The sequence below is a fragment of the Xenopus laevis genome, chromosome 9_10S (assembly GCF_017654675.1).
Source record: "Xenopus laevis strain J_2021 chromosome 9_10S, Xenopus_laevis_v10.1, whole genome shotgun sequence".
Taxonomy (NCBI): Eukaryota; Metazoa; Chordata; class Amphibia; order Anura; family Pipidae; genus Xenopus; species Xenopus laevis.
The window spans coordinates 78647950-78660714 of NC_054388.1; the positions used below are offsets into that span (position 1 = coordinate 78647950).

At 40.6% G+C, this 12765-nt stretch overlaps 1 protein-coding gene across 1 annotated transcript in view; it reads right to left on the bottom strand.

Moving 5' to 3' along the window:
* The window catches only part of bmpr2.S (bone morphogenetic protein receptor type II S homeolog), an 86455-nt gene that overhangs the window by 37590 nt on the left and 36100 nt on the right, over positions 1-12765 (bottom strand). Inside the window, 2 exon segments of the mRNA NM_001088190.1 lie at positions 1020-1199; positions 7699-7872. Of these exon segments, the coding sequence (NP_001081659.1) occupies positions 1020-1199; positions 7699-7872 (354 nt within the window).

Genomic DNA, 12765 nt, shown 5'->3' on the forward strand with positions numbered 1-12765 from the left:
AACACCAACTTCCAAGAGTATAATCAGAAATAGCATGGTCAGGCAGGCCAGGGTCAGTTCGGGCAAAGTTCAAGCAGGGTCAGACAGGCCGGGGTCGGTACAGGTGGAGTTCAAGATTAGTCAAAAGAAGAAATACTGACCAACTGCTGCAGTCTATAAGGCCTGTCAAAAAGGTCCAAAGCGCTGGAATATAGCCTATATATGCCTATGAATAAGTACCAGTTGGGTATGAAACGCGTAACGTGGAGCGTCAATTGGTCTGTATGCCTACTTTTTAATATTTGATGTGAAATAAAAACTAATTTTTTAACTTTTATAGAATACCCTGGAATATATTTTTTTGATATTGTTCAAGATTAGTCAGGCAGGCAGGGATCTATATAAGCAAAGTTCAGCAAAGTCAGACAGGCAGGGATTAAAACCAGAGAATATTCAGACAAAAGCGCACCCAGGAACTAATCAAATTAGACCTTACAACGGGCAATGAGTTTTGGCCAAAGCCCCCTCAAAATATTCAATAATATTCATGACGTCATGCGCACGGCACATAAAATCTGCTGCACGCGCTATAGGGGAATCTGGCGCTGGAAGGGAAAGATCGACACGTGGGAGTCCCTGCCGGCCCTCTAGATCACCAGGGTCTTAACAAATTGATTATATAAATGCACACATCTGTATATGTATGTAAGAAAATGTACATATTTGCATTGTCAAATTACATAAACAAGCATGCACTATTACTACGTACATAATGTTCTTAGGGCAGCTATTTTTGTTCAGTCTCCTTCCTGTACAACAGGACAAAGCTACTCAATCACAATCTCCATTTTTCACTGGGAGGTTACAAAGTTTTAACCATGATGAAAGAATCACTGGCACCAATTCAGCTAAAGTCACAGTTACCAAAAGTTATTTGTTTTTACTTCTCAAACAATATTGTTGCTATAGGCTTTGTTGCAGTGAATTGCTCTTATTTGTACTTTGGAACCTCCTCAATTATAATGTAGCCAATAACTTACTGTATGGTGAAGCGCTAGTAGGATCTGAAGGTGTAAAATTCTCTGTAAAGTTGACATTGCACATGTCTTTGATGCAGCAACAGAAACGGTATGTTCCATTCTGGATGACTGGTGGGGGGGTAGTCACCACACATTCGTCATTGTAACAATCATGGGGGTCACCTACATGGGACCAGCAGCCTGAGAAAAGAAAACAAATAACACTGCTATATTAAATATATTTTGACCAGATTCAGATTTATTGTCTAAGTCTTTAAATTCTAATATTCTTCACACTCACTATTAAATGGGACATATTCTATGAAGCCGTTCGCACTGGACCCTCCCAACTGAGAATTTCTGATGGAGCAACATTGTTACAACTGTCATAGGTCAAAACACATATTCACTATTTATGATGATTATTTTTCTAAGCAAATTTCTAAGGTACATCCATTTCAAAATTTCACTTGTTAAAAACTGAATGCAAACATATTCATTCTTTATGTAAAAAAAGAGTTTTTGAGTGGAGGATTCTAGACAGGCAGACATGTCTCATGGTCGGCACAAGCCTTATTCACTGAACTCATGTAGCATTTTCACCTCTCACTGTAATGGCATTTGGGGTGTTATGTTGCTTGCAAACAGGTGACCCACCCATACAGGGTCGGACTGGCCTGCCCCCTAGGATGTTGCTCATAATAATTTGGCAAGATCTTGATAATAAATGCTGTATCAGCCAGTCCGTCGGGGCCCCACGATGTTCAGAAGAGCACTGAACTGGTCAGTGCTTAGGAAGGGGCCCACTGCTGTCCTCACGGTGCACACCCCTGGGGCCCGCAGGAGATGCAACGCAGGGGAATCTGCAAGGAGTATTGTGAGGTACAGCAGAGTGCCAGTGCACAAGGAAGACAAGCGGTAGATAAAGCAAGGCCTAACCTTGCCCCCATAACGGAAATTCATAGCTGCTGCCATACGGAACGCATTTTAGGACATCTGCAGCAAAATACCCTTTCTTCCTGCGATGTCCTATGCCTTCTGAATGGCGCATCGGGTGCTTTTACCGTTTTACCTCCTTTCTCAGCCGTCAGTCATGCTAACTCTGCCCTCAGGCTTCAGCCCTCAGCCCTCAGATCTCTCTTTTCAGCCGACAGTCATATCCATAACTTTCTAAAGTGGTGAGCGAGAGCGGAAGGAAGAGGACTGAAGGAAGAGGACTGAGGGCGGAAGGCAGAGGAATGAGGGCGGAAGGCAAAGGAATGAGGGCGGAAGGCAGATAACTGAAGGAGGAGGATGGAGGGCTGAGGGCGGAGTTCGTATGACTGACGGCTGAGAAGGGAGGGTAGAGGACGGAAGTTTGACTGCAGATTTGGACGATGAGTGACGGTAAAAGCACCCGATGCACCATTCAGAAGGCATAGGACATCGCAGGAAGGGAGGGTATTTTGCCGCAGGATGTCCTAAAATGCATTCCGTACTGCCATATGATCTCTTGCCTCAGCCTTCTGTAACTGCAGCCCGTAATAGTGAGTAACATGTGGGAAGATTGGATTGCCTGAGCCCCTGTAGTTACGGAATGCATTTTAGGACATCCTGCGGCAAAATACCCTCCCTTCCTGCGATGTCCTATGCCTTCTGAATGGTGCATCGGGTGCTTTTACCGTCACTCATCGTCCAAATCTGCAGTCAAACTTCCGTCCTCTACCCTCCCTTCTCAGCCGTCAGTCATACGAACTCCGCCCTCAGCCCTCCATCCTCCTCCTTCAGTTATCTGCCTTCCGCCCTCATTCCTCTGCCTTCCGCCCTCAGTCCTCTTCCTTCAGTCCTCTTCCTTCCGCCCTCGCTCACCACTTTAGAAAGTTATGGATATGACTGTCGGCTGAAAAGAGAGATCTGAGGGCTGAGGGCTGAAGCCTGAGGGCAGAGTTAGCATGACTGACGGCTGAGAAAGGAGGTAAAACGGTAAAAGCACCCGATGCGCCATTCAGAAGGCATAGGACATCGCAGGAAGAAAGGGTATTTTGCTGCAGATGTCCTAAAATGCGTTCCGTATGTAGTTCTTATCTCATGTGTAAGCTGTACTGCTGGAAGTGTGCGCTCTTGCTTGCTGCTGCTTGGGGCTGTGGTAAGAGATCTTATTGTTGCTGTCTATGAATTTATGTTACCAGGGGCAAGGTTAGCTTTCTTTTGCAGTAATTTATTAGCATTCCACTTAAAAACATACATATGTGAAGAGGCCAGGGTATGAAAAAAAATGCAAAGCTTTGCCAAAACATTCAGGCAGGAGGAGCTGTATTCTGAAGAAAAAGGGTATAGTGCGAGATACACACATAGAACAATATGTAAAAATATACAATATGTAAAAATAGAAAGAAATGCTAGAAAAAAAGATAACAAAAGAGTAGAGAAAGACACAGATGTGTAAGACAATAGATAGAAAAGCAGAACAGGGAACAAACATATAAGGTTAGTAGTATGTTGCTTTTACAAATGTTATATTTCTATATACAGGTATGGGTCCCATTATCCGGAAACCCATTATCCAGAAAGCTCCTAATTATGGAAAGGCCTTCTCCCATAAACTCAATTTTATCCAAATATTCCAAATTTTTAAAAATGATTTCCTTTTTCTCTGTAATAATAAAACAGAACCTTGTACTTGATCCTAACTAAGATATAATTAATCCTTCTTGGAGGCAAAACCAGCCTATTGGGTTTATTTAATGTTTACATGACTTTTTAGTAGACTTAAGGTATGAAGATTTAAATTATGGAAATATCCGCTATCTAGAAAACTCCAGGTCCCGAACATTCCGGATAACAGGACCCATATCTGTACACCTATAAGTATAATGTGGGCCTTTGCCCCGGGTAACATGTTCACAGCAATGTGCTTGGTTGTCCATGTTGGTGGAACTGCATCTTAAGTCCCTAGTGATTGGCAGGAGATCCATATAGTGTCAGCTGAATACAGTATGTTGTCTTATGGTTGCAGCCACAGTTCAGGTCTCCTTGCTGGTTAGACAGCAGCCACTGTATAGTTTCTTGTATCTTGGTTCTCATGTATATAATATATGTCATATATCTTATGAATATAACGCATGCCTCTTTATAATGTACTATTAGGTGCCAGTATCCACTGCCTCTCACTATGCACAATTTGCTTGGGGTGCCAGTACCTACTGAATCTAATTTTATATAATGCTTTATATAATGTGCTTAGGTGTGATTATTCTGTCTTTCTAACTGTGTATAATATACTTGGGGTGCCAGTTGCTACCTACAGTATTACTGCCTACTGTGTGTCATGTGTTTCTGACATGTCTGGGGACTGAGGTTAATGCCTCTATATATTTACTGCAGTGATTTCTGGGATGTCTGGGATTATTGCTGATCATCTATTTTCTAAGGTGATTATTGGCATTTCTGGGGTTAATCACTTATCCATTTTTACAGTGACAACTAGCATTTGATTTAATTGTTACATTGTTACAACTGTCATAGGTCAAAACACATATTCACTATTTATGATGATTATTTTTCTAAGCAAATTTCTAAGGTACATCCATTTCAAAATTTCACTTGTTAAAAACTGAATGCAAACATATTCATTCTTTATGCAAAAAAAGAGTTTTTGAGTGGAGGATTCTAGACAGGCAGACATGTCTCATGGTCGGCACAAGCCTTATTCACTGAACTCATGTAGCATTTTCACCTCTCACTGTAATGGCATTTGGGGTGTTATGTTGCTTGCAAATAGGTGACCCACCCATACAGGGTCGGACTGGCCTGCCCCCTAGGATGTTGCTCATAATAATTTGGCAAGATCTTGATAATAAATGCTGTATCAGCCAGTCCGTCGGGGCCCCACGATGTTCAGAAGAGCACTGAACTGGTCAGTGCTTAGGAAGGGGCCCACTGCTGTCCTCACGGTGCACACCCCTGGGGCCCGCAGGAGATGCAACGCAGGGGAATCTGCAAGGAGTATTGCCCCGGGTAACATGTTCGCAGCAATGTGCTTGGTTGTCCATGTTGGTGGAACTGCATCTTAAGTCCCTAGTGATTGGCAGGAGATCCATATAGTGACAACTAGCATTTGATTTAATTATTTTTAATTTGATTTAATTACATTTGTTGCCCACATTACTGCCCATTCATTCCAAAAATCCTGACTAAAATAATTTGGTGACTGCTGATATTAAAAAATAGATGCTTTAGTTGCAGATCATCCTTTTGTTTTGTGCTGGAATCTAGTTTAACAAGCCACTCTTCCATTTTATGGTCCAGAACTTTCCCAATCATCTGATACCAGTGTGTGTGTGTGTGTGGGGGTGGGGGGGTTGGTGCGGGCCCTTGACATGAGGTCTCCTGGTGGGCCCAAGCCACCCCAGTCTGACACCCACAAATACCCGTATATAGGCTATGCTGTAAAATACTCTGTAGTTGCTAAAAGAATCGCTTTAAAATATTAAAGTGAGCTTTGTCTGACCCATGATTCCACTTAGCAGGGTCATAATTACAAGTATAGAGTACGCAAATGTATTTACTGTAACCATTTTTATTGGCCTTTTAAACAACAATATTAGTAGTGTGACCAAATCCTCATATAATGCAGTGTCACGTTTTGCTATTTAGATTCTGTTATCCTAATGATACAGTGGTGTGAAAAACTATTTGCCCCCTTCCTGATTTCTTATTCTTTTGCACGTTTGTCACACTTAAATGTTTCTGCTCATCAAACACATTTAACTATTAGTCAAAGATAACATAATTGAACACAAAATGCAGTTTTTAAATGAAGGTTTACGTTATTAAGGGAGAAAAAAAACTCCAAATCTACATGGGCCTGTGTGAAAAAGTGATTGCCCCCCTTGTTAAAAAATAACTGAACTGTGGTTTATCACACCTGAGTTCAATTTCAAAGGTTATAAAGCCATTTCTAAAGCTTTGGGACTCCAGCGAACCACAGTGAGAGCCATTATCCACAAATGGCAAAAACATGGAACAGTGGTGAACCTTCCCAGGAGTGGCCGGCCGACCAAAATGACCCCAAGAGCGCAGAGACAACTCATCCGAGAGGCCACAAAAGACCCCAGGACAACATCTAAAGAACTGCAGGCCTCACTTGCCTCAATTAAGGTCAGTGTTCACGACTCCACCATAAGAAAGAGACTGGGCAAAAACGGCCTGCATGGCACATTTCCAAGGCGCAAACCACTTTTAAGCAAAAAGAACATTAAGGCTCATCTCAATTTTGCTAAAAAACATCTCAATGATTGCCAAGACTTTTGGGAAAATACCTTGTGGACCGACGAGACAAAAGTTGAACTTTTTGGAAGGTGCGCGTCCCGTTACATCTGGCGTAAAAGTAACACAGCATTTCAGAAAAAGAACATCATACCAACAGTAAAATATGGTGGTGGTAGTGTGATGGTCTGGGCTTGTTTTGCTGCTTCAGGACCTGGAAGACTTGCTGTGATAGATGGAACCATGAATTCTACTGTCTACCAAAAAATCCTGAAGGAGAATGTCCGGCCATCTGTTCGTCAACTCAAGCTGAAGCGATCTTGGTGCTGCAGCAGGACAATGACCCAAAACACACCAGCAAATCCACCTCTGAATGGCTGAAGAAAAACAAAATGAAGACTTTGGAGTGGCCTAGTCAAAGTCCTGACCTGAATCCTATTGAGATGTTGTGGCATGACCTTAAAAAGGCGGTTCATGCTAGAAAACCCTCAAATAAAGCTGAATTACAACAATTCTGCAAAGATGAGTGGGCCAAAATTCCTCCAGAGCGATGTAAAAGACTCGTTGCAAGTTATCGCAAACGCTTGATTGCAGTTATTGCTGCTAAGGGTGGCCCAACCAGTTATTAGGTTCAGGGGGCAATTACTTTTTCACACAGGTTTGGATTTCTTTTCTCCCTAAATAATAAAAAGCCTCATTTAAAAACTGCATTTTGTGTTTACTTGTGTTATCTTTGACTAATAGTTAAATGTGTTTGATGATCAGAAACATTTTGTGTGACAAACATGCAAAAGAATAAGAAATCAGGAAGGGGGCAAATAGTTTTTCACACCACTGTATTTGTTCCGCTAATCTGTGATAAAATGCTTATTATAAGACAACATATTAAACATAGATTTAAACTGCCAACACTTATTTAGTATAACATTGTACCAATATGATATTATGTATCTTGCACTGTGCAGCCAAAAAGTTGCAGGTGGCACAAACAGTGCAGCAAAATCGAAGTCTCAAAGTTTATTTATCTTTTGGTTGCTTGGATCAGTGACCCTGATTGCTTAGAACAGGGGTAGGCAACCCGCAGCTCTGGAGCCTCATGCGGCTCTTCAACCTGCTTGCTGCTTGCTGCTTTGACTGTCACGTCATCTATACAACCCTCGCACCTGCATCAGCAGTGTAAAATATTTACAAGTGTAAACTGGCAAGTATCATAATGTAATCTAGTGCTCACATAACTGATGTATAGAGCCAGGAATAGGATATAGGCCAGAAATAAATATCACTCGTTTACAGACAAAGGTCCCTCAAGTCAAACCTACAGTGGGGGTCATAAGTCACTTTCCCTCATCATACAGGGCATTTTAATTGTTTCACTTTTTTCCTAACAACCATCAAATGCATGTATTAACTGCTTTAGTATATAGTAAATAAAATAAAGTTGTGTTACTCTTACCTTGTCTGACAAGATTGATTTCACCCTCTCTTGTTTTCTCCCATAATCCAAAGCAGATATTGCCCTTGGTACACTTTACAGTGCCATTTTCCAGCGATACCTGACTTTCACTGACTCCCTGGTCCTGGTAATTAGGATCCTTATAGGCACATAGGCGTTCCTCGCTTTGAGCAGCTGAAGAGAATAAAATATTAAAAAATAAAAGCGATGAAGATATTTCATTTACATTTATTATCCTGAACTGTGTAGGATTCCACTTAATACAAATGCCATATTACTCAATGTGGGAAGATAAATGCTAAACCTTCTGTATCTTTGTCAACTGATAAATGCTTGAAAATTCTAATCGTGCTGCCCCTCAGTTAATTTAGAACAGCAGCAGCTTCTTGCATGAGCAATGAATGTAGTAATGGCTACTATGCTAAGATAAAATATGTGACAACATCACATATTAAAAAAAAAGTGATCTTTCTTTGAATATATATCTCCCAACTTTCATCTAAGGACAAATTATTTAATTATGTTTAATTTGATTTAAAATGCTGAAAAAAGGACAGCCATGCAACTAAATACCACATACCAAAACAAAACTGTCTAGTCTATGAAATATTCTTCAACTTTTTCATGTGTACAAAAGCCTTTTTTTTTTTTTTTTTAGCCAATCTTGCCCCAGGCTGCCATCCTCATCTACTAGCACCTAACTAGATAACTCACAGGTGCACATTTTTAAACAGTAGTGGAAGTGCATTTAAGCAAACAGTCAGCCTAATTTAAGTGTATGCGAAGAATTACCCTCCAGAAGAAAGACGTCACCCTATTGAAGAATCACTAGTAGTAGAACAGGTTCTGCAGTGCAAAAGCCCTGCTGTAAGGTCAAATCACCTACCATGGTGTTCTTGCGTAAATCATAAGATTACCTTCAATAAGTGTTCAGACCACAGTTTTAAGTTATTTAACCTAACCAACAAACCAAAACAGATAATCCTGATCTAGAACATTTTCTATTGTATAAGAATAGACTGTTTGCTTAGGATACTCATATACTGAGGAAACAATGAATGTTCAAACAAGCCCTGTACAACAAATATACGAAAGGATGTTCAATGCAGCTTTACCATGAACAGACTTTTGCCTAAGTATTCCTTTTCTACCTCTCTTATGCCACTCTCACTTGTTGCACCTATTTTATTTCCCTTTTCCTGGGAAACAAAAATGAAACCGAGTAACTTATTGGGCAGTGTATGGGGCCCTCCGACGGACTTTCACCAATCAAAATCTGCCTGAAAATCAGACAGATGTTGATCAGCCAGGTTTAACAATCCTGTTGGATCGAAGACCAGATCAGTTCATTGATGTGGTCCTCGTTCTGACAGCCTGTATTCATGCCATTGTGATCTGATCGTTGGGCCCTAGAGCTCACGATTGGATCAGCCCAATGTCGCCCACCTCAAAGGTGCATGTATGGCCTGCTTTACACAGAGAGTGAGACACACACAATACTTCTGTGCAGGGGTGGCCACATTTTAGCAATGTGGACTATCAATTATCTCATCAGGGTCTTCCATCCCAAGGGTTGCACATCAGTGGAAACTGTAACTTCATTTCATTAAGTTAAAAGAAAAGACAGGTACAGATTCTGGAATGCTTGAGACTCGGGGCTTTCCAGAAAAGGGATATTTCCATAATTTGGATCAACCTACCTTAAAGGGGTTGTTCACCTTTAAATTAACTTTTAGTATGGTGTAGAGCAGGGGTCCCCAACCTTTTTTTTTAACCGTGAGCCACATTCAAATGTAAAAAGAGTTGGGGAGCAACACAAGCATAAAAAAGTCCCTTGGGGTGCCAAATAAGGGCTATTGAGCCCCTATGTGCACTGGCAGCCTACAAGAGGCTCTGTGTGGCACTATACTAAGGGCTTTAGCACACGGGCAGGTTCAGGAAGATTTAGTCGCCTGGCGGCAACTTCGGGCGTCTTTGGAAATCAAAGCACCGCGAGTGCATTGCCGCAGGCGGTTTTTCATTTTAGCAGGCGAAAAGCAGGAGGAAGACAGTTTGGGAGTTTGTCGCAGAACAAAAGCCAGCCATGCTAAGGTTGGCCCTGTATTTGGTTTATAAATCATGACCCCTTACATATATATTAAGTTGGTAAGACATATAGCTGTTTGCCTTGAGTCGCACATAGACATTTAATTCTTGGTAACAGATGCATGTACTGGAATGTTCAGCTGTCAAACCCACCATTGCTTTGAGTATGGAAGGAAAAATGCAAACGCTTAAACACGTGCAGAGACTTTCAGGCTTTCTTCATGACTGGAAAAGCAAAAACGCTTATTGGGCTACAACAAAAGATAGTAAATGACAAAAGTTATTTGCACAAGTCTTTGCACAGATGTGAAATAGATCTAAATCAGCCATAATGCTTGACAATGTCTGTGTGTTTGTGTATATGACTTCTCTCACCCCTTGTCTGTCCCTTACAAGGTTGTCCTAATGGTGGTAAAAATGGTGCTTCACCTAAAGGCAACTTTCACAGATACATACTGTATATACACCAGATGCTGGGAAACATCCAGTCACATACAGGAACCGACAATTTGAACTCAGTAGAACAAGTCAAGAGAAGTTTGGCCCCAAACCTGTCTTATCTATCACAATATGAATAGTCTGGATGTAGCCCAACTATTGATTTTTTAAGGATTTCTTTGCTTCATTCTAATCTGGCCACAAACATGTAACATCATAAATAACTGGCCTACTACATGTAGTGCCCTTGCTGTATTGCTGCTTGTATTAGTATTTAATCCAAAGACTATTTTGTAGTCGCTTTTGCAGCTTTGCACATAGTTTAGGAGTGATTTTGGTTCCATTTTCCCACAGCTATTCACCAGGTTGCTCATTTAGGCTAATTTTAATTTTTCTTCAGATTTTTTTTAATATAAAAAATTGGTTTTAATTGCTCAGTACAATATTTCAGAGCAGGAGCCTGTCAGTGAATAGCCAGGGAGGAGAAATCGATTGCTACAGTATGGATGGTCTCCTTTTCGCCATTTCTGAAGAGGACAGGAAGTGGACTTTCTGTAAGTTATTTCTTAATAAAGGCTTTGCTATTTAAAAGTTACATTTGTCTTGGTGTTTATTTTTCGTTGTGCACTAACGAATTTGTAAACATTTTTTTTTTTATGTTACTGGTCCTTTAAATTAAAGGAACGGGCCACGAAGCTGAATATTTTTGCAAAGGGCGCAGTAAATGCTAGAAAAGCCCATGAACTCAGAATGTGAGCCTGTGCTCTTCTGGTTATCTGTGTTCTAAATAAACAGAACATCCACCCCTGGAATGCTAATGTTCAGTTTGCTACAACATCAGTTTCCCCAAGCTTATGCAAAGGTGAAAATTCCTGCATTTATTGATCAATCTTGTTCTTTGATCACAATATGTTCCCCTGGTTTAACTTTACAAAAGTACTGCAGCATAATTTTTATATTGCAATTCTTACACCCTGTGCAAGGGTATTGCTGCAGCTGTACACACGCAAAAAAAGATTTTTGATGCTAGCACTTAAATGGTTAAATCAAAACACCTAGAAACACAAGCATATCTCCCAATTGTCCCTCTTTTGGCAGCTCAACCAGCAGTCCCTCGTTTGTTTTTCTCTGCACTGAACAGCCAGAAAAAGAAACAAAGTTTCTAACTTAATTGGCTTTTGGTAGAGAGCCCAGAACAGCCACAGCAGCAGATAAGATACTTTTGTAACAATTTCGAGATAAGTAATTGTAACAATATAAGATAACAGGTCCCTTGGGAAATGTTAGACTCACAGCTTAAAGGGCAATTCACCTTCATTAACAAAACTGTATTAACTGGAAAAAAAACAGAAATATGTTCAAACTTTCATAACCTGCCAAATTTTGTAACATGGTAAATAGGGGGTGTGACCACAAAAATGGGCGTGGTCAAAAATTCTTCCGCGCTACATCCGGCAACTTTTTTGTCCCTCTTTTTATTTTCAAAATGTTGGGAGGTATGCACAAGTGATGTTGAACATAGTTGTATCCATACCCTTTTTTTTAGGCATTTTAGGTTATATGAAAGATCTTGTATGCATCATACTTCGATAAATATTTTCATGGACAGCCAATAATAAGCAAGAGGGGTCATATATGAAGTCCACGGCAGGGTACAAAGTGAAAAAATGGAGACAAAGTTTTATACTTGACTTTATACTTTTATACTTGAAATTTTATTTACCCTGTCCTGCACTTAACTTTTATACCCTTTACTGCCTCCTACATTTCTTGCCATTTAAAGGTACAAGTTAGGGAAATGCGAACTAAGTTTGCCACCTAAGTTTGTGATGGAGCTATTCCCTATGGCAGGCAGTAATGACTGGTATGTCTTGCAATGCTGAGGATGTTTTAGCACCATGTGCAAATTATTAATCCAAGAGGTGCAGAGCTGAAATGCGTGTAACGAATACGAACTAAGGGGAAAATAAACCTCTCGCCATAAACCTCTCGCAATATGTCTGTACATAAGCTTTATACTACTATGATACAAAAACACACATATTTAAGCATACATAATACCATATGTGAGTGAGCCAGTCTATTTCCCATTATCATCCTGATAATTAAACATTTGCATTCGGGACTGGCAAGTTGTATACATACAGCAATGGACTATTGCAAAGTGTCTTTCAGAGAACATGGCTGTTACTTCAGTGCCTTATGGTTCCTGTAAGAAATAAGTGAAAACGTGCTGCTCATCCCAAACAGCTGAATCCTGCTCCAAGCCCAAGGCTTTCTTCTGCAGTTTTGCTTCACAATATCCTTTCGCTCTCTATATTTACATTCCTGTTATTGCTAAAGGAATTAGAAAACTGTACAGCGATTTTAGCTGCACACAATAATGCATGTGTGGTGGACACAGCTTTGGAAATGCCACTGCAGCATTTTTTCCCTCAGACATGTGCTTGACTCTTTCATCTTCAGAGCTGTGTCTGCTTTACAATCTCGCACAGCGCTTATACGTAATGCTACGGTTAATGCAGCATACCGCAGGGAAAGCTC